Genomic DNA, 24,780 nt, shown 5'->3' with positions numbered 1-24,780 from the left:
GCGCTAGGTATCAAGATATTGATCGGCTCACCTTTGGAATGCCTGTTTCATGAGAAGTTTTTACCTGAGCATCGGGCCAAGCAGATCTGATAGCCCACCACTAGCCGTTGAGCCTACCCTCCTGTCTATGCACTTGCAGCGACAGGTTCGCGAAGTGCCTTCCTCAACGCACTCACTCAAACTTTGGGACAAGAACCCTATCATAGGCGCACAATAACTAGGGACTGCAGAGGCTTCTCAGCTGTCTATAGCTACTCGACGAGTACGTAATGTCCAACATTAAGAACACTTGCTTTCCTACACTGCTTCAAAGCACTTGACCGCAACGCCGGAGCCCCCAGCCCCCAGCATTACGACACGGGCCGCTGATTCATGAAGACTTGAAAAGGACCAAGCTCTGAAAGCAATCATCAGCACTGCCACATTCGGCCCGTCGAGAGTTGTCGCGAAGTAGACACCCCGAGGCGGATGTGACACCAGCAGCTGGGCTGCATGAAAGGAGGCATACAGGGTTTCGGGTGCTTCCACTTCCCATAATTCTTGCGCAGTTTGGCAGCCTGATTGCGAATGCTTATCCACCTGAAATGATTTGATGGGTGTCTCTGGGGTAATCATCAAGCTAAATACAATGGAATGTTGTTGAGAAGTTAGTCTGTCTATGAGTGGATCATTTTGACCTGATGTCGACGGCAGGTAACCACTGATTCTTAGTCAGCACAAGAACCCCTCCTGATTGGTTGCCTGTCTATAAGCAGGGACCCCGCCAAAAGTTAATGGAGACGCGTCTGCGGCTCTACCGCGTTTCTGACGTCCAACGGGCCATCTTCCGATAGCAACTCGCAGTCTTCCTTACGCTCCACTGTCTTAGATGAGTCTCGCGCGGATCGCTTTCCTCCTCGCCTCTGCTCCCTTCCCCGCCGTCTAGTCGTTACTGCACGGCGACAATGTCCAACGTCACCGCGAGACGACGCTCGCGGTCGCAAATGGACGATGGAGATGATGCCGATGCTGCCAGAGACGGATACTGGTCTTCTCCAACCTCGTCAGATGGCTCCAAGAGAATGCGATTACGAGGAGGAAGAGGCGCTCCCAGTCAGCTAGAGGAGGGAGACGAAGAGGACAGTGAGGAAAGCACCGACGACGACCACTCCTTTCCTGACAACAATCACCACGCGCCCATCCAACGAACGAACGGGCATGTCACAACCAACGGCACGCCGGCGTCTCAATTCGCGACTGGTTCCATTGTGCGTGTCAAAGTCGAGAACTTCGTCATTTACGAAAAGGCAGAATTTCTGCCCGGGCCCAACCTGAACATGGTGATTGGCCCTAACGGCACAGGCAAGAGCTCCTTGGTTTGTGCAATATGCCTGGGCCTAGGCTACCCTGCCAGTGTTCTTGGCCGTGCTACCTCCTTTGGAGAGTTCGTGAAGCACGGCAAGGAACACGCGATAGTGGAAGTTGAGCTGCAAAAGAGACCAGAGGATCGTGCGAACTACGTCATCAGACTGATCATCAACCGCGAGGACAACACAAGGAAATTCACCCTGAATGGAAGAGACGCCACACACAAGCAGATCCAGCACGTAACGCGGCAGCTACGTATCCAAATTGACAACCTTTGCCAATTTCTACCACAGGACAAAGTAGCCGAGTTTGCCGGACTGAACTCAGTGGAGCTCCTGACGAGGACGCTTCAAGCAGCCGCGCCAGAGGTCATCATAGAGCAGCAAAATAGCCTCAAGCAACTGTTTGATGAGCAGAAAGCTATATCAAGGCAACTCGAAACCGACGCGGAGACACTCCGCGGTTGGGAGACCCGGCAGCAGGGACTTCAGGCTGATGTCGAGCGCCTGAGAGAGCGGGAGCAAATCCAAGCCAGAGTTGCTGATTTGTCGGAAGCGCGTTTGGTTCTTGACTACGATGAGAAGAGAAAACTCTTTTCAGAATGCAGAGACAACAAACGAAAGGCGCAAGATAGACAACGCAGACTTGAGGAACGGTGTGCGCCATCCCTCCAGGATGTCAATCTGAAGCAAGAGTACCAGAAAAGAGTCCAGGGCGCCTTCGAAGCCAGGCAGCGACGAGGCAAAGAGGTGGAGCAAGATCTGCTCAAGATCGTCTCCAACATCGAGAAAATTGATGAGGGTATCGAGACTCTTGCGAATAAGAAATCGGCCGAACGGGAGTCATGGGAGGCAAAGAAGAAGCAAATATCAACTGCCCGTTCCAAAATCAACCAGCTCGAGGGTCAGTACAGGAGCAATCATTACGAATTCAACGCTGCCGAATGGAACCACAAAATTGTAGGCTGCCAGGTCCCAAATATCATAATTCATGAGGATGAGACTAATGTGTGTTCAGCGAGAACAAAAATCCCGCATGGATCATGAACTCAAGGATGAGAAGCAAGAGCTTCACACCGCAATGGCCGAGTTGAAGGAGCGCGGCAAGGCCAACCACCAGGAAAAAGGGAGGATACAGCGGGAGCTTGATAACCTCAATTCTCAAGAAGGCCAGAGATTTCTTCAACTCCGAAAGGCTGAGCCTGAAGTTGCAACGGCCTGGGAATGGCTTCAAGAGAATGGCGACAAGTTCGAGAAACAGGTATTTGGTCCACCAATGCTGACCTGCTCCATGAAGGACAAGCGGTACTCCAACCATGTGCAGTCTTTGTTGCAGAGGGATGACTTTCTCTGTTTCACTGCCCAAACCAGGAATGATCACAAGCTGCTCACAGATCAGTTCTTCACGAGTATGAAACTGGCCGTCACAGTCCGCACGGTCACTACGGATTTGTCCTCTTTTCGCTCCCCCATCCCTCAGGAGAATCTCGGATCCATGGGTTTGGATGGCTACGCGTTAGACTTCGTTGAGGGACCTGAGCCGGTGCTTGCCATGCTGTGCTCAGAAAAAAGGCTCCACCTTACCGGGGTGGCATTGAAAGACATCAGCGAAGAGCAATACCAGAGGATAATTGAGGATGAGGTGTTCAACTCTTTCGCTACTGGCAGCACAATGTATCGAATCACCCGTCGCAGGGAGTATGGACCTGGTGCCACGTCCACAATGTCCCGGACTATTCGACCTGGCACATACTGGACGGACGAGCCTCTAGATATGGCGGCAAAGAACGAGCTTGAGCAACGCCTCCAACAGTGCCAAACAGACTTCGCAGAGATGAAGAGAAATAATGAGGAGTACAAGGCAAAGATGGCAGCTCTCAATGAAAAGGAAGATGAGATCAGAGACGCGATAGTAGGTTGCTCGTATCAATTCCTGGCGGCCCTTCAAGCTAATTCTATTGCAGAAACGACTAGAGGAAGAAAAGAACACCCTACAGCGCGAGTTCAACCAGTGGAAGGCTCTTCCAGACAAGATTGGTTTGTTCGGGCACTACCTCAATAATCATAATATTACTGACTCGCGCTTTAGCTGTGTTGAAATCGAGCTTACAAAACGCGCTCAAAGGCCTGAAGGAAACAAAACACAGACTTTCGTCATATGACAGTGAAGTAGACAAACTTGCACTGGAAAAGGCCCAGCGTGTTTTGGAACACAGAAAGCAACTCGACATTCTCCGTGATGCAAACCAGGCTATATTTGAAGCCGCATTCCGCGCTCTTGAAGCCAAATCAGACGTTGCTGCATTGAAAGAGAGAAATTCGGGAATTGTTCAGAGGCTGGAAGAGGAGAAGCAGAACTTGCACAGGCTGGCGCGCGAGGCTGAAAAGGCCAAAGCTGAGGCCAAAGCAGCTCAAGATGTCATCATGCAACTCCTATCATCTGGCCCAGACAACACAATCGACGAGGAGAGGAGAGACTTTCTCTCTGCGATCAAAGAAGGCCACACATTAGAAACCATGGATGCCGAAATTGAAACCGAGAACGCCAAGCTGGACCTCATTCATGCCGCGGATCCTGGCGTCCTGCAGGAATTCGAGAAGCGAGCGAGGGACATCGAGCGTGGTCAACGGGACAAGGCTAAGCGGGAGCGGCAGCTGGAGTCACTAAGCCAGCAGATCCAAGAACTGAGATATACATGGGAGCCGGCAGTCGATGAAATTATCAACAAGATCAACGACGCCTTCAGTTACAACTTCGAGCAGATCAACTGCGCCGGAGAGGTCAGCGTCCATAAAGACGAGGATTTTGACAAGTGGGCCATCGATATCAGGGTCAAGTTCAGGTACATTCATACATCCTCTTCAAGCCATGACCATTCACGATGGAGCTCAACTGACCACATTATCTGCCTTGTAGAGAGAACGAGACACTCCAAAAGCTCGACCAACACCGCCAGTCAGGCGGCGAGCGTGCCGTCTCCACCATCTTCTACCTCATGTCGCTCCAATCCATGGCGCAGGCGCCATTCCGCGTTGTCGACGAGATCAACCAAGGTATGGACCCGCGCAACGAGCGCATGATGCACGAGCGCATGGTCGAGATCGCATGCAATGAGCACGCGTCGCAGTACTTCCTCATCACGCCCAAGCTGCTCTCCGGTCTGAGGTACCACGAGCGTATGAAGGTCCTGTGCGTTGCCAGCGGCGAGCACATGCCTCAGGAGGGCGGCAAGCTGGATTTCGCGCGCTGTGTCAAGATCAGGAGGAGGCTCATGGCTGCTGCTAGCGCGTAAGGGGAGTGATGGGCATTATTCTAGGACAATAAGTCAGGAATTGTGTCACTGGAAGGGCGTTGATGGGAGGACACTCAGGTTCGGTGGGTTTCGGTGCGACGATCACTTCTGGCGGATGCTTTTGCCCTTCACTATGATACCCAATCCCTCTGAGATCAAATCTCCTGCCTTTTAATTTGGCCTGCAGTGACTGCCAGCTTTCTGAACGCGATCCTTATGTTTGTGCTACTGATGCCTCCTTGCTACTTTCGGTGCTTAAACATCCAGCAGTAACATTCTCTGGGATGACGGAACGCCATATGGGCGATATGCTACTTAAGCAGCCACCCGTGGCATTCCGGCATTCCGAACCGTTACGACCTGCCCTTTGCTTCTGCTGTATCAAGATGATACTCGAGCCAAAGATCCCGAATTCCGATGGCAGGCAGCAGCGCTTACTCCCCCGGACTCATCAAGCTGCGACGAGCCACTCGCGGTGCTTTACGCCGTTGTACATACTTCCCGCGTGGCGGTCAAAACAGCAGCGTTGTACGAAGGGTCTCAGCCATCTATAAAGATCACGTGGCAGCCACTGGTCTGGACTTGTACACGCGCACTTTGCTTCTTACACGAAAACATGGCAGCGCTGCTCATGCCAGGAATAACACCGCGGACAGATCCACGAATTCGGGGAGAGCAGGACGCGCCCGGCGTTTCCCACCGCTTCTCCTTTCTTCCTCTCGGAAGCCCACACGAGCGCCCAGTCCGTCCGTCGTTCCTGTGGTCTCGGGTAGGTGCATACTCTGTGACACCTTCACTCAAAATTCCTCCGGCGCGGGCCCGTCTCGGTGGCGCCCGCAACGCCCGCACGGTTTGATACAGATTGCCTCCTAAGGGCTGAGAGGCTGCAGAGAGGGTGGGGGGAGGGGCAATTTCTTTGGGGAGCAGGGGAAGAATGATCGTAGTTGGAGGCTGTATCGGCTTCAAGTTTTGGGCGGCGGTGCTGTCCTGACGGCGTATTTGCCATTTAGCAGGCCTCCTCCTCTTCCCAACAACCTTGCCTCGGTTTACTGGGGTATCAGAAGGAAATTGTGCATCCGCTGAGAAGCTCTCAACAAGTGCGTAGTAGTATCGCAGACGGGGGATGCATGGAGGATGTTTGGCCCTCCCACCAAGAGCCCTCCACAGTCGCCACTCGATGATGTACTCCTGCACCGGCAAGTCCCAGATCCGCATCGGTCGGTCGCCCGTGACGAGAATAGCTCAGTACACACACACAAAGTCCTCCATGCACACTTCATCGCTTGTGTCACTCTTGTCACCACAGCAAGTGGCCCGAGTGGCCAAGTGGCTGATAGTGCCCAACCGACGAAGCGGAGGCCACGAGATTGGCATTCAATCCATGCCGGGTGACTGGACTGCAGATCCCACGTCCGGCCACTGCTGAAATGACAGAGTGATCTCCGTGCCCTTGCATGCGTGGCGAAAGAGCCGCAGGCCAATGCCGTGGGCGAACTTTACCCCCAAAGCTGTCAGAGCGATCTTAACGTACCCCTATAACTTGCTAGCTTACGCGTGGATCATCGCTCACCCGCAGCCCCGGGCGCAGAAGGAATTGCCTAATCAAAGCAAATTCGGATAGCACAAAAGATTCGCATTCCCGCCTTACACAAGCTGAACGAGGGGAGCAACGCATCGCCAATCCGCGAGCTAGCTGCTTCAGCTGTGCCAGCGTTTCGCCTGCCCACACACGCGTCAACTTGCGCCACACCTAATACGGAGAATAGATATGCATGTAGATAGATTATCACGAGAGAGTGGGCACGCAGGCGCACGCCACCATGCACGGCTTCAGACCGGGGAGACATCGCATGCCGGCACAGCTCCGACGCCGTTGACAGAACCTAGGTGTTGCACTCGGCCGCAGAAGGGGTCAACGCTATCGGTGAGATCTCTTAAGTTGTTTCGCCATCTGTCAGCCTGTTCATTGTCCTAGAGGTATGGTACTGATGACATATACCCCCATGAGAATACGTGTTTTGGATGCTGTTGTCGTTGGCAACAGGATGTCCTCTCGTTCACCAGGACAAGCACACAAGCTCGACGTCAGGAGAAAAACGTCCGGGCCTGACGTGGGTGTACCAATACTCTGGTACCCCAAAGAGCCAACTAGTCTCGCACGTCGCGACATTGGTCAGCTCGGTGTTGCTGCCCTGGTCCATAGCAGACGAGGAGATACGTAACCACGTGTACGGCCAACGGGACGACGAGCACTGGGGTCAGCGACCTCTCAGTTGACCGTTGGCTCACCGGGACAGTCGACATCCGGACAGCAGGTCAACGGCAGGCCGCAGATTAGAGGGGCGAGGGCCAGAACGCGAATGAGCCTATGGAGACTCGACTCTGGGGCCTGGGCCAGCCGCTGAGGGCCGAACCGTTTGGGTCGCCAGCCGCATCCGCATTGCTCGGTACCATGGTAGAGCGCGGCTATGTCGTCAAAGCTGACGGCGTATGTGGCTCTGATATACCAGGCGATTGGCAGCTGTGCAGGAAATGAAGGGCCGCCTCATTTAGCCTGCCTTGATGGGCGTGCTGGAGAGGCATGTCTGCCAGATCTCTGTCTGGCTGTCGAGTTTCGGAACAACTATCCGTCATGGTCCTGCCGCATACGTCGAGATCTGTGGCGTCCGTGTCAGCATGCGGTGCCGGTCCGCCGGAGGTCGTGGCGGGACGGATCGGAGGCCGCAGCTGCCAACGTGCGTGTTCGAGTCACGGAGCCTCGTCGAAGTCTCAAGGATGCTCCTGACCAATATCAACAGCGATAGTCGTGGTCGGGAGCATCCGGACAGGGAGGTGCAGGGAACTATACAATCTCTGGAAGTATACTTTGTTACGCAGCCCAAGAACACATCTGGGCGCGCGCGGCACTCCATCCTCAAGGAGCCAATGGTGAGCCCTCCCCTCAGGCCAGCCACAGCTTGTTTCAAGGAGGCGATCGTGAGGAAGAGGAGGCAACAAGAAACTTAGAGCGTCCAAGAACGTTGATTCGCCAATTGGAACCTGCTAAGGCGAGATTAAGATGTTACGATGTGACAGCATAGTCCGTGGAATATGATGATAGGATTTGTGTACGTGCTCGAGCTGCATATCAGAACGTTGTGTGCCCATTGGAGCAGCGGCCGCTGGAGATGATCGGTCAGATCTCAACGCGACTTGGTGATGTCTGCCTCGGCAGGAATCGCTAGCTTGGGTACTGTCCAGTGTATCATTGCCTCGTCATCGTGGGGATTTATCAATATGCGAGACATTTCGACGTGTTGCGCGCTCCAAACAGAAGCGGATTTCGCGTTGATCCCACAGATTGAATCGGAGTGGCCCGCAGGACCACGGTTACCCATACTATTGTTTTGACCCAGTATCGAAATCGCGCGGGCCGAATCGACTTGTTGCAAAAGCTCCGGATTGTGGAGTATGGGCAAGGCTGAAATGGTCTGTTGTAAATGTGCGGATCTGCACGAGGTTTCAATGCTCAGTAGCAGCAGCACGAGTCTCTGAGGGACGGCGCTGGTTCAGCCAGGTTCAAGCTCGCACCTCGTCAATGACAGTCAAGGGTACGATCCACACACAACGAGATCTAGCCTTGAACAACTTCGTCAGCCGCGAAAACCTCGAAAGAGCAAATGGCCCGGGGCTCGAATCGATTCTGCGGTTGGATGATCACAAGTGACCAATACCTGCAGGACCATCATTTTCTTAGCCTGGATCTTGTTATCTGCAATCTAGGGTGGGTGAAGTCGCCATAATAATGGAGGGTGTTATAGCTTCGTATTCCTACCTGCATTTGTTTTGTCACACGTGTAAAGTGATTGCCCATCCCATCCCAGCATCCCCACGATTCGGCATGATAGCCTCAAAGTGGCAAATGGATTAACAGGAAGCAACCCGACAATCTGTCTACGAATAGCACGTCCAGCCCTCGACTTCAGCGCAGCCGGCGGCGGCGGCGGTGATTTGCCAGGCGTGAGGCGTTCATGAGCATGGATGTGAGAGCTTCACGGGCATGCGGGTACAATTGAGTGTCCGCAGTGCGGAATGCTTGATCAGCAATGCCGACGATGCAGGCCATAAGCCACAAGGTCCGGGAAAGCTAACGCCAGCCGGCCACATAATCAGATAACACAGCCGGACTCCGCATCAGAGGAGACTGCGCACCCAGTACAGGTGTCGCTTTCGTCAGCTGCAAACCGCTCATCCCAAGTCGCCCATCGTTTGGCAGAATGCCATTTCGTTGCGTGGAACTTGTGCAGTTGCCGCTTCTACTGTGGTCGGCCGTGCATTCGGATGTTCGCATGCACGGCGTCATCGAGCCACAATTGTGGAGAGACGTCGAACGTGTACCGGTCTCCACATGCTGCTTCAGTCTTTGGCGGGACTGCGATGCACAGGCCTGATGGGGAATTTGGCCGCGTTGGTCGTCGAATTTGTCGAAAGACGGTGGGTACTCACTCGTACGCTCAACGGACCGCCACAGTCAATAGCCGCAGGCAGGCCTTCCCGTCCGGTTAATTATTTTTAATATTCGGTTCGAGGGGCCGACCGTTGACAACCAGTGTCACTTCACAAGGACCCCAAGCCCTGTAAGCAGCCGCGCAGCAAAGCCTGGGAGGCCTGGTGTCAGGGCCAACTCTGGACTGCTCGTGGATCGTCAGCTAGGAAAAAGGATCGAGCTAGGAAGCACTGGTCTCCATGGATTGAAACTCGGGGATCCCAGCGTCGGCAACAAATAGGGGCAATTGCACGCGGTGCGCGACTCCTGCAGCAAGATGCCATTTCCCTAATTTCCCATTCCAAGTTTTGCCAAGTTGTTGATCGCTGCCGCCATGCAAGCGCGCCGGCAGGTTTGACGCTGTTCAGCTTGTTGAGAAGCATCCGACCAGTTTTGCAAAGCTGAGAATGTCGGTCAAGCAGAAAAGGCCAATTCCTCTGGAAAACCCGTCCTGAATTCTTCAGGTTTGGCTTGTGTCGTGGCTCTCCGCCTCACGGTAGCAGGAGCGCCCTGTCCTGGCGTCAGAGAGAAAAAATTGCCCGGCCTGCACAGTAACAGTACAAAGTACCGGAGTACCTGACACATGCTGGGGCGTAAATCAAGATGGCAAAAGCGGAGCTGCTAGACAACCCGACTGGCAACGCGGCTGCGGCCCTGTGCTCCCCACATGGCCCGTTCAGACTGTTCATGAAAGGCCAGGGTTGCGCGGCAAGTCAAAGGGCCCAGGTCCGACAGGATGCTGGCAGTACTGTGTAAAAGCAGATGGAGCGCAGTACGAGTTTGAAGCGAGCAAAACTAAAGCGGCAAAGAGCTCAATCGATTGAGTTCAGTCTATCGCAGCACTCCTTGGAGTGTTGCATCCGTCGACATGGGCCCTCCTTGCCCGATAGCCTTAGACTCGTCCGGATCCCTCGGCCATAGGCTACACAAATTACGGATGAGCTGGGCATGGCATGTCGTCTCTACTTCCAGACGCAAGTCTCGGACGACAGGCCACTGGTGTTGACGGCTGGTACTGACTACTTCAACAACGGGCACCGAATCCAGGAGGGTGTGCTGATGCCCGTGTTCAAATTCACTGATGCAGTGAGGGTGGGATCGAAGGCAGCCAAGCGACCGAGCTGCAGCTATGGTCTAGCAGCTGCCAGCTGCCAGCTGCCAGCTACCGGCGTTCCGCGATTGCGCGACGAGTTGTAGGCGATCAATCTCGACCGTGTACTAAGCGGAAGAAAAATCTACCTGGCGGCCGGTGGGAGAATCAGCGGGCTAGTTGCATAGCTTCTCAGTGATGAATACTGGACGCGTCGTCTACCCAGCCACCACCCATGTTCAGTGGTCCATCGGCCGTCCTTTGTCCAAGTGTCCGGATGCCCGATGGTCGACGGGATAGGAGGCAAGGATCAAGCCTGCCGAGGACATGGGTGGCGTGGAGGACTTCGCGCTGCCGTGCGAGTGCGGTGATTCGCACCCCCTGCTCAACACCCCCTGTGTGGCACGGCGCGTCTTTGGGCACGTGCACCGGACGTTAAGCCGGAATCAGCAATAGTCCCCTTCGCTAATAGTTAAGCGAAAGACTTATGTATATTCACAAAAGACTCAAGTACCTTACAATTATCACAATCAATCCAAAAACGCATCTTCTTAATTCTTTAAGTACAGTCTGAACGGGTTGGACCTCTGGGACTCGGCGGCGCCTACCGGCACCGTCGCTCCTCGCCCCAGCCGGCCCTTCAAATCTGATTTAGGGATTCTTATTTACTAGAGAAGTAGGAAAGTCTTGGTTGGGACAAGACTTTGAGGTACGTGTGAGAAGCAGGGGGTGTTGAGCAGGGGGTGCGAATCACCGCACTCCTGCCGTGCGTGCTTTACGTCAAATGTGGTAGTACTCAGAGTCAAACATGGAAATTGATAAACCGATCTACTTAGGCAGATCGTGAGCGTTCGCAACAGTGACGATACCAAATGCTCTGAGTATACCTGATATATGGAGGGGTCCTCAGCAATAAGAGATGATTGTGCGCTGTCGATGTTGATCTGTCAGGTCTTGATAGACTCACCGGAGCATTTCAAGTCAGACTTCCCCTTAATATTTGTACCGACAGCAGCAGCCCCACGCTATGCATTATACAATGGAGGCAATGGAGACGCAACTGACTCCGACCATGCTCCAGAATCGGCCTTGTACTGTGCCAGTTGGGTTGGAGGCCAGACACCGGAGGTGACGGCGCTTGACTGAACTGACGAGGTATCAATGTTCCCTCGGGGCACTCGACTGACTGATGGAAGAAATATGTCCTGGTGGAGCAAGGTGGTCGTCCCGTCAGAACCCAATGGCCCACCTCGAGCCAAAGCCACGGTCGAGAATTTTGGGCCCACACAGGGGCACGCGAGACCCCTGGCACCAGGCAGCCAGGTTGAGTTGCTCTTAGGCGACACTTAGACAACTTCAACGGCACTTCAATGTAAAGAGGGCGTAAGGGGTTCTGACATAGTAGACCCTGTGAAGGACCTGGCCGGAGCCCAAGAGCATGGCATGTAGTGAATGGAGAGAGCCTGAGGACTACTAGTGGTCTGCTGATCGTCCCTGCCAAATCTAAGATCACGACGAAGTTGCTCCTTCCCGAGCATGCCGAGATGTGACTTGCGGCCGTCGCCGTTTTTGACTGACGTTCCACAAACGCGCGTCTATAGACGGACGATAAGGCGATGAATTGCCCAAGCCCCAGGCCATTGACAACACTGGACAGGTGTGCCGCGTGTGTCTATTATATCTACCATAGCAGTAGGTATGATCCCGAGGAGCTTGGCCGACGTTGGGCTGCTGCATACGGAGGAAATACGACAGGGCGAGTGGGAGCTTTGAGCCCAACAATCATCAACAACAGTCAACGGCGTGCCTAGATGGTGCTCACATGCAGGTAGATGCAGGTAGTCGGTCAGCATGCAAAAAAAACCGACCGTAGCTCAGTACCAAGAATCAGCATATCGCAGTTTTCACACCAATCTATCCACCACAACATCGATTTCTAAGTAGATGTTGATATTATCGAAGTCACACGCTTATTCTGAATATGTCAGTGTAATTAAAATCAATCACATACAATGTGGTTGTTGAGCAATTTGGATTCTAACATGAAGGGTTTTGTTAGTTTAGGAGGGGATTTGGGGTACGGTCGGTTTCTTTTGCATTCTGACCGGTAGTGTGGTGTTGAAGAAGGTGCCTAATAACCCTGTCCTGTCTTGCCCTGCCCTGCCCTGTCCTGCCTTGTGACGGCAGCGCCGGCTTTTCCCCCCTTGGCCTCAGCTCGCACCGAGTGCACCGTATACCCACAGCGTATCCGTATTTGCAGACCGTAGACTGGGCAGTTACCAAGCAGTTGGGAGACGGATCTTCTTCAGAAGATTCTCTCTCCCGTCCGTGAGTGGAGCAGATAACGGCCGGTTCGTCTTATTATTAATAGAAGCCTGCACACCACAGGGAGCTCATTGAATCCTTTGCAATTCCCTGGGCCAGCCTAGTGTTCGAGAAGAAGCAGTCTGTGGACGGGCGGGTACCTGACCAAGTACCTGAGCTCACGCATCTCCACAGGGTGACACTGGTGGTAGCACCAGAGGGAGCAGCACACGAAGGAGGAGGTACCTAGAACGGTACAACCAACTGACAATACCTAGTGAAAGCATGATTGGGGCAGCCGAGAGCAAAGTACCCGTCCTCATCACCCAAACACGAGCTACGCCTGGAAGAGAAAGGAGCCCATCGCGGGTCGTGCAGGCCCAGCAAACCCGTCCGCAATTACAGCTAAGCACATCCATCAATTTGCACAGCCTTTTTTGGGCTGCATCTCCACCCAGTCTTTGTCTTGTCCTTCCTTTGCCTGTTTCTTGTCGCGTCAAATAGTACTGCTGCCAATGTCAGTCGGTCTGCTAGACCGTGACCACACTGTCCTTGCCCCTCTGCTGTGCCGCCTGTTGCTACTGTGTGATGATGTGTTGATGACTTGCTGTGTGCTATGTGCTATGTTGGTGGTCCAGTCTACAGTACCTGACCCATCCTCGTCCATCCCGTCTTTGGTCTCTGGTTTTTCTGGTCTCCTTTGGATCCCTAGCTGCCAGGTGCCACCCACAGACCAGCCCAGACTAGACAAGACAGGACAGGACAAGACAGACCTTGCTTCCATTCTTCCCTAGTCTTTTCTCGTCCTGCGTGTGCTGCCTGTCCTGTCCCACGAAACACGCCCACGCCCATGCCCACGCCCACACACACCTCACCTTTCCCATTCACGGCGCATCCTTTTTTGCTATAGCTGAACGCCGTTGTGCATTTGTGGAAGGAAGGACTCGCATACACACCCTTTTATTCCAATTGTCCACTCTCGCAGGGCTCACTGCTCACTGCACCCAAAGCAGTCGCTGTTTCCTCGAGCTCAATTCAATACCAAGCTACCTGGCTTTGCTCAACCGAAGGACAGACCGAACACATCATCGGCCAATTCGTCCCTGACGACAACACAAGACGCTCGTTACCTTGCTTTTTGGCTTTCTGGGATACCGCACCGGTACCTCTGCACCCTACACCGTTGATCCTGACACTGCAGGCCAAACAGTCCGTCCCAAGAAACAAAAGGGACGAGCCCACAAACCGCCAGGGCACTCTGATAAGGTGAGCACCGGTGGCAGATGGGACCTCCTGGTTCAAGCCCAGCCTAAGCCTGCGAGCGCGGCCTATCAGCGCGTGGCTCGCACCCTTCCACCCAGGGCAAAACCTGAATACATCGGCAATCCCAGCCCCTCCGAGTCTGATCCCGCAGCCCAGTTCACCCTACCTCTACTTCTGCTCTACACGCTCTGCTCTGCCTCTCTACCTTTTACTTTTATTCTCCGCTTGCTTGGCCCTGTCTTTTCCCGGTCACTTCATTCGAGACGGAGGAGGCAACCAGCAATCGTCCCATCCGATCCCAAATACTAACATCACCTCTTCTTTTTTTCCCAGGCGCTGTCCGACGCTTGCCACTCGTTCAAGTCACCTTTCGTTTTCTTTTCTTGCGCACTCGAACCACAGCTTCGTTGCTGCACCGTCGTTGCTCCAGTCCCACCGGGCTTGTCCTATCTGCGCCACCGTCGTCCGCAAGACCCGCAGTCTTCGTGCTTCGTACCTGTGACCCAACGCTCGTTCACCGCCGCACAACACATCACGAAAGTCAACGTGCCGAATGGGGTCTGCGTCTACCGAGACAGCGCCGTCCCAATAACCATCACCTAATTATCCTGTCCGACCACCGCTATCTGAATACAATCTGTGGTGGAAGAGGGAAACCAGGGAAAATAGGAGGCACACAAGGCTGCGGCGCGGAGACTTTGGGGACCGGCCACCAAAATCGTGAGACGCCTCGACGAGCAAAAAGTTGCCAGGGCAGATCCGAACTCTTCGGCTCAGTCCAGCCACAGTCCGCTTGGCAAGGGAGGTGCAGACCATCGCGTCTTCCAGTCGTGGTACCGGGCTACTTCCAAAGCGGCAAACCTTCCGTCTTGCTGATCGCGAGAGCCCATCTGCATACCAGCCGTGGGCAAGCCCCCTCGCTCAGCTGTACAACTGCACCCTCGAGACTCGGCTTCCCACTAGGCCAATTGCAAAGAGTCCCCTAACCATGGCTCCCGCAACGCCCCGTCTCAAGATATTATCAGGTGCGTTGACCCCGAATTCGCAATGCCCTGTGCGAGCATCATCTGCTGTCTGTGTTGCGCTGCTGCCGCTGTCTGCATTTACTTCCTCTCACAAGTGCGACACTGCATTCTTCGGGGCAGTTGGCCGCTTGTTTCCCTTGAACTAGCCCCCTTCCCGCTGCTTCCACGCCGCATTCCTCCTAATCTCCACTCCCGCACGCTCGTTTTTTGGTTTTCAGTTCCTCTGGGGAGCATGCGTCCTCGGTCGATTCTCAACTCGCCATGGATGATCTGGAGCTAATGAACGTTATAACAGTGGGTGGAAACGCCGTCTCTGCTTTCCTGTCCTGGAGGTTACAGGCAACCAATGCCTGCGATGTCACCCTCGTCTGGAAGTCTGGCTACGAGCACGTAGCTCAGTATGGCATCACTTTCAAGTAGGTTGCACCCTATCCTGGACCTAGAAGTATCTTCATCCTAACAATTCTCTTGCAGGTCACAAGTATTCGGCAATGAACGGTTCAAACCACGTCGAGGTACAGTAGAAATGATCCTATTTGCACCCCAAGACCAAATACTGACTTGCATCTACAATAGTGGTCAGATCACCCGAAGAAGCCGTCAACACCAAAGAAGGACACTTCGACTACGTCGTTCTTTGCGTGAAAGCACTCCCTGATGTATATGACCTCGCCTCAGTGATCGACTCAGTTGTTGTCCCACAGCACACGTGTATTCTGGTGAATACCACCAATGCGATAGGCGTTGAGGCTGCTATCGAGGAGCGATACCCCACAAATGTTGTTCTTTCCCTGGTCGCAGGTGCAGATCTCACACAACTTGGTCAGAGCGAGTTTGAGCACAAAGGGTCGACGGAACTTTGGATCGGACCGGCGAAGAGAAACAGCGAGATCCCCGCTACGATCCAGGACGACATGTCTTCAGCGCTTGCTATGACTCTCAGTACAGGCCAGGTAGATGCCAAAGTGTCTCCGAACATCCGGCAACACCAGTACGAACGAGTGATTGGGTCAGTCCCCTTCCCCCACCCCTTCCCATGGGTCTGGTCCGCCGCTAATAGTATTTTCTTCTTCACAGTCCTATTGCTTTTCATCCTGCTAGCGTTATCTTCGAGACTGCGAGCTACTCCGAACTCCTATCAAAGCCTGCCGTCAAGACACTGGTCTTCGGCGTCATTGAAGAACTGCTCGAGTTGGCCGAAGCCCAAGGCTGCAAATTCGGTGCAGAGTACAAGCAGAAAGTAGTCGACGACATGGTGAAGCAGACAGGGACGGATAGCATCATGTGGCAAGACTATCAGGCTCGGCGGCCGATGGAAGTCGAAACCTACCTCGGTTCTCCTATAAAGCTGGCAAAGGAGGCCAACGTCAAGGTCCCCCGGATCGAAACTTTATATGCGATGCTACATCACATGAACGTGGTCAATCGAAACAGGCCGAAGGTGGACACTGTGGCAGCAGCTGGACCACCGCCTCCATCTGGCTCGCCCACATCTATGGCCTTCCCATCACCAATGCCCCGCATGTCGATGCAACCACCACCTCGCGGCATGCCACCCAACGGCATTCCCAATGGTAACGGTATGCCTGGCCGGCCACGGCCCCGAGGCTCTTCGCAGCTAGGACCTTCTCCTGGCATGCGTCGTCCTTCGTCGAATGCTGGGCCGCCTAACGGATATGGTCGACCGCCGATGAATGGGCCGAACGGGCATCCTCGCCAGCCATCCAGGCGCGGATCGATGGATGGCGCCGATTTGGAGGAATTCAGCCACCTTGTGGTTTATGACGATATCCCTGAAGGAGGCGAGGGGCACTCCGATCCAGCTGACTTGACAACCAGAGAACGCGAGCTGCAGTTACGGCAGCGTGAGCTCGCTTTAAGGGAACAAGAGATGAGGATGAGACGAGGCCCAGGCCCAGGCCCAGGCCCAATGGGACCGCCAATGGGACCGCCAATGGGGAGACGCGGACCTCCGCCAAGAATGATGAATGGCGGGCCTGGAGGGGTGTATGATGATGACGACGACGACGAAGGTGACTTTTTTGATCCCAACTCAGGCCCGCCGGTACCCATGATCGATCCCGACAACTTCGACATGATGAGCGTCACTTCCCGAAAGAACAGGCAACATGGGCATAAACCCTCAGCTGCTCAATTCCGCAAGAACCCAGAATTCGACACTCTACCTCCTTCCAGGGGAGGTCGCTTCCGACCGAACTTCGGCCGGAACCGCTCGAGTCAGATCGGCCCCCAGGGAGCCAGTCTGCGCGAAAACCTGCTAGAGGACCCTCTGATGGGTCTCACGTCCAACAGATACGGTGCCGTTGACCGAAGTGCGATGCAACAGGAATCGAGGGCGAATTCAATCACGTCTCAGCGTATGGACGATATGGGTTGGGGTCCTGGTGGAGGTGGGCCAATGGCAATGGGTGGACCGATGGCCATGGGTATGAACGGAGCATTTCCTCGACGAGCGAGTCAATCACCTGGATATGCACCGTCTATGAGAGGAGGCAATGGCAGGCCCTCACCGCCTAACGGACTCGGCGGTCCTGGCGTAAACGGCAGACCGTCCCCGCCGAATGGCGTCCGTCAGCCGACGCCGCAGTATCCTCCGGGCCAGGGCAATACTGTTGCACCGCAACAAGTCGAACAGCACGCTGGGGTGAGCAACCTGAACCCGCCCAACAAGGGCAAGAATGTGCCTAGTCTGACCGGGAGTGCGAGCGCCAGCGCGGGCAGTGGTGAATCCACCAACCTCGACACGCCATCTGCACATAGCAGCCAAAGTAGCCTCGGGGCCCGCCCTACAATTGCAGCACGCTAGGGGCGTCGCATTCCAGGATATGGTCTTCTGAGTCGAGCACAGGGGCAATTGCGATACCCGAGTATCTCAACGCTGCGGAAGTCGAGTAACAGATCGGTCTCTTCCGAGGAGGCCGTCTGAGAAGCCGCCACCAAAGCCCTCCCCTGTGCCCTCACCAAACTACAACCGCATGGGCGCTACGACGTGGGCGAGGAAGAGTGTCCCACTGCTTGGGGGCACGACCTGTTTCTTCTCTACAACAATCTGCTGCTACTTAGCCGCGTACCTATAATGAATGGTCTGAGGCGACGAACACATGCACACGAACAAATAGACTGGGGCGTTTGAGGCGAACTGGGAGGAGACAAGCCAGAGCTGTGCTCTCCATTCTTGGGGAGGACGGAGGGCTTGCAACACAAAAGACGACCGCACAAAGTCACCAACATAATTTTAGTGGACGAGATCCCAAGGATGAAGCCAGGGAAGGGATCGAATCCAAGAGTACATAGGGCATCTTGGCACGGCACGGCACGGCGGTGGAAGACAGCATATCACAACATACTTATTTTATTTCTGGTAATACAGCAATCAACACATGGGAATCCTTGTTCGACCTCTTCTTCGTCCGCGTTCCTTATCACCGCCCGTCTACCGTCTGCCGTCCGTCAGCCAGCCCAACTCATCGAGGACGCCATGGAATTCGAGATGGGAGAGGATGCTGACAAGAGCATATGGAGCATTGCATAGGGTTGGGCCCTGGGTGAAGGAGCTCAGTGGGTCAACAAATTTCTGTCAAACCAGAGAAGTGACGGGAAAGCATTGCAGGAAAGGGCGAGATATGATCTGCTTCTGTATAAACAACAATCGTGGGAGTCGTAACCACATTTCTCCATCACTCCTTCATTTTCCTTGTCCACCGTTTTCCTTGTCTATCTCATTCCCCTTCGGAAAAGTTTGCATTCATTCACCAAAGCAAGCGACATACTACCACATGTACAGGAGGTCTCATTATCTTTGTTGGTTTCATTTGTTAGGATTAGCTATTGGGATATCGATCTCTTCCGTGATGGCCAAGGGTACAGTAGGAAGGTGCATTGAAGGGGGGTTGGGTTGACTTGGTGGGTAGTGGTGGTCACGGGAACTGGGCCTCCCTTCCCTCATCTTCCCCCATTGGGGCGGATTCATGAAATAATAGACTCATGGGGCTTCGGTTTCCTCTCATTCCACGCTCACGGAGTTTTTTTCTTTGAGCATCAATGGGCCCGCTGTTGTTGTGCAGAAGTCTTGACGTGGTGGTCTATATTTAATGTCTATCAATGATAATCCATGGGGGGTGGGGGGATGTTGGGCGGGTGGTCTTGCAGGAGGATGATCATAGTCTGTTCAGGGTTTGGAGACAACAAGATACTGTCTGTCTTGCGCATCTCGTCTACTCCCAAAGTGCCCCCAGGCGTCACTCCAATGCAGTTTCGGTAACATGTCCCTCACTCGCCTGGGCTCATGGTCTTATCTCTACGGCTAAGTATAACTACCAAGACCTGCCTCGAGTCCGTGGGATTGGGCGAGACTTCTTGGTCCATCTTATATACTTGACCAACCCTTCAGCCAGCTCCTGTGACACGACATGCCCAGGCCCAGCACAACAGTCCAGCCAGCCTCGATCCCGGGTTGCGGGTGGACAGACAGGTTTAAAAACTCCACACTTGCGCGCACCTGGGCCGCCCTGTCCTCTCGTGTCTCTCGCCTCGAGTCACACGGCGCCGGAGATGCGTGGTGGACACTTGATGTGCTACGGTTGTGCTTCCCCCGCGTATACTTCTGCTTGCGTGTGGTCTATGTACGTGTAATAGGGGGGTATGGGGGCAAAATATGGGTGGGTACACCGCGCAGTACGCGCACGACACACGAGACATGCGTCGTGTCTGCCCGGAGTGGCACGACGGATCCCACCCGCGGTTGAAGGGCGCCGTTTCTATATTTGTCTTGGTGGGGCTTCGTCTCGAGCTGCCGCAGAGGTGGACGAGACCATTGAGTCTGGGATCGCCTCTGGTGAGGAAGCTGCGTGTCTTCTGCTGAAGCTCGCGGTCGTATCTGTCTCTAGACGGCCGCGGCAGCGTCGAGTGACCTGCGTTGCGGGCGGGACATGAAGCACTGGGTCGAGGCGTACCAAGTACGATCTTCTTTGTATCATCTAGGTACATAGCTTCCTAGGTACTATTTACCCCTGGGCGGGTAAAGTAGCAGGAGTGTCAACTTATTCATCCGAGCCATGTATTCATGCGAATCTGCGATGGTTTCGGATGACAAGACGTCCAAACATGTCCAGGTCGTTGTTTGACTAGGGAGAGGGGAGATGGCAGGCCCACAGCTGGCGGCAGATGGTAGCAGCTGGCTGTTGGCGGGGATACTGCACCTAGACCGTGCTGGGTGAGCAGCGCGTCACGTAAACATCGGCTTCACATACCGCAACGAGACTGAGACAAATGAAGCAGGCTTGATCGTTCATTCCCATTTTCCAATATACTGGAGCAGATTTTTACACTGAGAATTCTTCTCATCAGAAGTCACATCACTATGAACACAAACGCCCAAAGCGCACAGCGGCAATCGATGGCCACCTCGGGCAGCGCCCTCAAGCAGCGACAGCTGGTACGGTAGACACCGAGATTCGTGCTGAATGTTGAAGTGCATGCAAGTGACGCTAATATCTCCGGTACAGACTCAACTGCATTCACAGCTCGCGCAGCTTTCCAACAACCTCTCTGATACTGAGAACCTTCTGCGGATGACCAGTGTGCAGGCGGAGTGCATGCGAGGACTTGGTAGCTGGCATGGTGGACTGTAAGCCTTGCTACTCCTTATTCACTCCTTCTGATATACTTTTCTAACCAGCCCTTCAGCTTCATGGCGGCGAGCAAAGTTCTGGGCGAGGAGTCTGTGAAAGAGCAGGCCCAGCAACAGGGCGGGCAGAAGTGACGGGATCCTTCGTTGCATGGACCGTTTCCTCTCGATCACGGACGGCCTGTGCCGTGCGGCCCGGCGTGGCGCTCTCGAGGATCTGGCTTCTTCAGGGGTTATCACGCGACTTCTTGCTAGAAGATGACGCTCATCACGGGACTCAGGGCTGTACCGGTCATGTTCAGAACCTAGCGACGCCTTGGCTGGGCTCCGAGGTCAGGTCTTGATCACCGGCATCTGGACGAGAACGTCAAGCAGATGATTTCAAAGAGCCACCTGGGGCGCAATAGGTTGACGGTGTCTCAAGGATCTTTCTGTGGTTGGGGCAGCGGCTGTTGGGCAGTATCCCGCTGCGATGCTTCTTCTTTGGGCGTACGCAGGGGCCGCCGTTGTGGTCTTGGCGCGTTGACGGGGAAGCGCTTCGCGCGGTGGCAGGTGTGGCACTTGACAACCAAGACATCTGCCCACGGCTTCTTGCCGCCCTTGCTCGTGTTCTCGACGGTGGAGGTGCATGTCTGGCCCTCTACGAGCAGCGTGTCGCAGAATTTGCAAATGGTCCGCTTCATATCCGGGCTGACTCGGATTTGACACTTCAGGGAGACGGAGCGGAAATCGGTGAGCAGCCTGTGAGACATGTTCCGAGTTCTTACGGCGGTTCTCTCGTCCATTTGTGTGCTGGGGTTGTTGGCATTGTCGTCGTCGAGTTTCATAGGGACATCAGAATCCGAGACTTGAGTGGCAGCTGGATCGTTCACCTGGCTTGGTTTGGCTGGTGCTGCCAGTAGTGATGCTGCTTGGTACATGAAGGAGAGTCGGCAGTATGAGGGCTTGTTTGGAACCCCAGGAACTTTCTTTTTTGCCATGATGCCAGGGAGAGAATGCTATGATGCCGGTGTGATGAGGCGACGTGGTGCTGGCCTTGATCAGATCCAAAGGTGATTCACAAATACTGATAGTCGTCTTCTCGTCTGTATGTTCTGAAGTCTTGTAGGTGAATTGTTGAAGGATTGCGCAATGGTGATTTGTGAGCGTGTTGTTTTGTGAGATTTCCGAATTCATTCAATATTTCATTCACCTCTACCCAGGTTAGCTCTTCATTGATTCCTGCTCCAGCTGCTCCAGCACCAGTCACCATCTCTGCACGCAGCCTTACCAGGCACTACCAGGACCTGTCCCCATAAAAGCGGCCCGTGCGCCTGTGGTCCCGGATCTGCTTGTGGAAAAAGCGGGGTGGCTGCCTGAATTGGGCCTAGGCTGTAGGAAAGGCAACCACTGGGGCGGTGCAAAGCCAAAGGCAAAAGAGGTAAAGAGGCAAGAAGGTCCAACCAGCGGCACAGCTGCTTGCCCCCCTCCCCCCCCAGCTGCCCCCCAGCCCAGACCCAACCAGGCCCAGGACCTGCTCACACCTGCCCAGGACAGGACCACCTCCCGCGCCGCTGCCCCTGCCCTTCCCCTGCTCTGACCAAGCTGCTGTCAACTTCACTCTTCTGCTGGCCTGAGCATTCCCAAGCTTTCTTTCCAACTGCTTCCGTCTTTTTTCCCCTCTGACGGCCAGCCCAGCTCAACCTTCTTTCTTCCTCCTCTCCACAACCATCACATCCAGACCTCAGAGTTCCTTGCTCTTTGTCTGCGACCTGCGCATCGACAAAGGCTTTTCTTCTCTTCTTCCGTCCACCGCGTTTCTGCATTCCTTCTACTCTGTTTACCCGCCTGCGTGACCAGCCTCGCCGTGCGCGTTTCTGAAACTTGCATACCACAACCACTCACCTCATCAACAATCACAATGTCTGCCGAGGAGGATCTCATCGACTACTCGGACGAGGAGCTCGAGACCCAGAAGACCACCGCTCCCGCCAACGGCAAGAAGACCGAGGCTGCGGCTGGCGACAATGTCGACAAGAAGGGTTCCTACGTTGGCATCCACTCCACCGGTTTCCGCGACTTCCTCTTGAAGCCTGAGCTGATTCGCGCCATCTCCGACTGCGGCTTCGAGCATCCTTCGGAGGGTCAGTCTTGAAAACTCTTAATCCATCCCAGCCTATCGTTACCCAAACCAAACTCCTTCTTGCATACCAAACGGTCCGTCCATCTCGCACGCAAAAGCAAAAGCAAAGAAACATCTCGTCAGAGTCACTCTCGCCCATCTTGGGGGAGCGCATGTCGGTATCGTCTTGGTCAGAGAGGGACAGCGGACCTCCACCTACCTGGGACAAAATACGTCATGTTCTGACTTTTTATACTGGAGTGACGAGGAAGGCCACTTGGGTCGGCGGATGACCATCGAGATTGCCTGCTCGGGACCGCCTGGTGCCATCTAAAGCACAATCTACTGGTTCCATCAAAATGCTCCATGCGAGCGACTGCCATTTCACAATGGTTGCTGTTGGGGGCGTGGTGTTGATAGCTCGTCGTCGAATCACCAGCGTCTAGGACAGCCCGTCTCGCGAGACGGGCTGGACGGCGCCCGTGCTGTCGATCTTGCGGCTGCCGAGTGGGGGCGTACTATTCTGTCAGCTGATATTCTGCGACTGGTTGACAACGATGTTTTGCGACGACGAGAACTTTTGCTGCGACGATGGACGGACCTCTTCGACTCCCTCTCCGCCCTCCGTGCAATCCTTGCGAGACCTATTTCTGACATCCGATCGCCCGTACAGTTCAGCAGACATGTATCCCCCAGGCGCTCCTTGGAGGTGACATTATCTGCCAGGCCAAGTCTGGTCTCGGTAAGACTGCGGTCTTCGTCCTCACAACCCTTCAGCAAGTCGAGCCCGTCGCCGGCGAGTGCTCGGTTCTGGTCATGTGCCACACTCGTGAGCTGGCGTTCCAGATTCGCAACGAGTACAACCGGTTCACTAAGTACATGCCCGGCATCAAGACCGGCGTCTTCTACGGTGGCACTCCCATCCAGAAGGACGCCGAGATCCTCAAGAACAAGGACACTCACCCCCACGTCATCGTTGGAACGCCCGGTCGTCTGAATGCCCTTGTTCGGGACAAGTACCTGCGCTTGGGCAGTGTCCGCATCTTCGTGCTCGACGAGTGCGACAAGATGCTGGACCAAGTTGGTAAGGATCTTCCTCCTCGTTTAGGCGTCTTGCACGCAAGCGCTGACCAAGATCAGACATGCGCCGCGATGTCCAAGAGATCTTCCGGGCTACGCCTCAGCAGAAGCAGGTCATGATGTTTAGCGCCACTCTGTCCGACGAAGTCAAGCCCATCTGCCGCAAGTTCATGCAGAACCCTACCGAACACTATGTCGACGAAGATACCAAGTTGACCCTGCACGGTCTTCAGCAGTACTTTGTGCCTCTCGATGAGCGTGAGAAGAACCGCAAGCTCAACGAGCTGCTCGACGACCTCCAGTTCAACCAAGTCATCATCTTCGTCAAGAGCACCGTTCGTGCCACGGAGCTCGACAAGCTGCTGCGCGAGTGCAACTTCCCCTCCATCGCGGTTCACTCCGGCGTTAGTCAAGAGGAGCGGTAAGCAAAACCACGCGTCTTCATTGATTAGGATCGAGACTGACAGTCCCTCAAGTATTCGTCGGTACAAGGAGTTCAAGGAGTTCAACAAGCGAATCTGTGTCGCAACCGACGTCTTCGGTCGTGGTATCGACATCGAGCGCATCAACTTGGCCATCAACTACGACATGCCCACGGACGCTGACTCCTACCTGCACCGTGTCGGTCGTGCTGGTCGTTTCGGTACCAAGGGTCTCGCCATCTCATTCGTCAGCGGCGAGACAGACAAGGAGGTGCTCAAGGACGTTGGCAAGCGCTTTGAGGTCGCTATTCCGTACGTTCCACACTTCCTTCTCCATTCTACGCACCAACTAACAAATAACAGTGAATTCCCTAAGGAGGGTATTGAGGCCAGCACTTACATGGCGTCTTAAGCGCATCAGCGCGTGGTGCAGCTACCATGTGTGATGCAATTTGTTATGGGATTGGTGAACCTTTTGATTTTCTCGAATCGAAGTCGCAAAACAAAAAAACGCAAGGTCTGGGCATTATTCGAAATCATCGTGTAGGATCATTTGCGGCATACGGAGACGAACTTTCCTCTGGCTTGCAGGATCGTGACTGGCGAGGAGGAAAAGTTCATTCAAATGCTTCAGACGAGCCAATCTGAGAGTCTATCAATAAAAGGATGGTTTCTGCCCAATTC

The 24,780-nt window shown here is 54.4% G+C and overlaps 6 protein-coding genes across 6 annotated transcripts; 5 read left to right on the top strand and 1 right to left on the bottom strand.

Moving 5' to 3' along the window:
• Nucleotides 1–944: 944 nt before the first annotated feature.
• On the top strand, nt 945–4,639 carry J7T55_011835 (uncharacterized protein; the record flags this gene model as incomplete). The annotated part of the gene is made up of 5 exons (XM_053136661.1): nt 945–2,306; nt 2,365–3,258; nt 3,311–3,383; nt 3,436–4,189; nt 4,264–4,639. 5 exons carry the CDS (start codon nt 945–947, stop codon nt 4,637–4,639), a joined length of 3,459 nt encoding a protein of 1,152 aa, XP_052999640.1.
• A 2,368-nt stretch (nt 4,640–7,007) lies between these two features.
• J7T55_011834 (uncharacterized protein) lies at nt 7,008–7,645 on the top strand (the record flags this gene model as incomplete). The annotated part of the gene is made up of 2 exons (XM_053136660.1): nt 7,008–7,127; nt 7,193–7,645. The coding sequence occupies 2 exons, from the start codon at nt 7,008–7,010 to the stop codon at nt 7,643–7,645; spliced, it is 573 nt and encodes a 190-aa protein (XP_052999639.1).
• A 7,164-nt stretch (nt 7,646–14,809) lies between these two features.
• Nucleotides 14,810–17,673, top strand: J7T55_011833 (meiotically up-regulated 72 protein; the record flags this gene model as incomplete). Its single annotated transcript, XM_053136657.1, has 5 exons — nt 14,810–14,846; nt 15,142–15,262; nt 15,321–15,361; nt 15,423–15,855; nt 15,924–17,673. The coding sequence occupies 5 exons, from the start codon at nt 14,810–14,812 to the stop codon at nt 17,671–17,673; spliced, it is 2,382 nt and encodes a 793-aa protein (XP_052999638.1).
• A 2,553-nt stretch (nt 17,674–20,226) lies between these two features.
• Nucleotides 20,227–20,628, top strand: J7T55_011832 (uncharacterized protein; the record flags this gene model as incomplete). The annotated part of the gene is made up of 3 exons (XM_053136656.1): nt 20,227–20,301; nt 20,372–20,493; nt 20,553–20,628. The coding sequence occupies 3 exons, from the start codon at nt 20,227–20,229 to the stop codon at nt 20,626–20,628; spliced, it is 273 nt and encodes a 90-aa protein (XP_052999637.1).
• Nucleotides 20,629–20,912: 284 nt separating this feature from the next.
• On the bottom strand, nt 20,913–21,413 carry J7T55_011831 (uncharacterized protein; the record flags this gene model as incomplete). Its single annotated transcript, XM_053136655.1, has 1 exon — nt 20,913–21,413. The coding sequence occupies one exon, from the start codon at nt 21,411–21,413 to the stop codon at nt 20,913–20,915; it is 501 nt and encodes a 166-aa protein (XP_052999636.1).
• Nucleotides 21,414–22,393: 980 nt separating this feature from the next.
• J7T55_011830 (ATP-dependent RNA helicase SUB2) lies at nt 22,394–24,508 on the top strand (the record flags this gene model as incomplete). Its single annotated transcript, XM_053136654.1, has 6 exons — nt 22,394–22,616; nt 23,041–23,220; nt 23,268–23,678; nt 23,735–24,095; nt 24,151–24,408; nt 24,460–24,508. 6 exons carry the CDS (start codon nt 22,394–22,396, stop codon nt 24,506–24,508), a joined length of 1,482 nt encoding a protein of 493 aa, XP_052999635.1.
• Between the last annotated feature and the right edge of the window lie 272 nt (nt 24,509–24,780).

This window comes from Diaporthe amygdali (genome assembly GCF_026229845.1).
Source record: "Diaporthe amygdali strain CAA958 chromosome Unknown NODE_2_length_3802984_cov_64_841326, whole genome shotgun sequence".
NCBI classification, from domain to species: Eukaryota; Fungi; Ascomycota; class Sordariomycetes; order Diaporthales; family Diaporthaceae; genus Diaporthe; species Diaporthe amygdali.
Note: the sequence above shows the minus strand (reverse complement) of the source record. Positions and strands in the feature narration are given on the sequence as shown.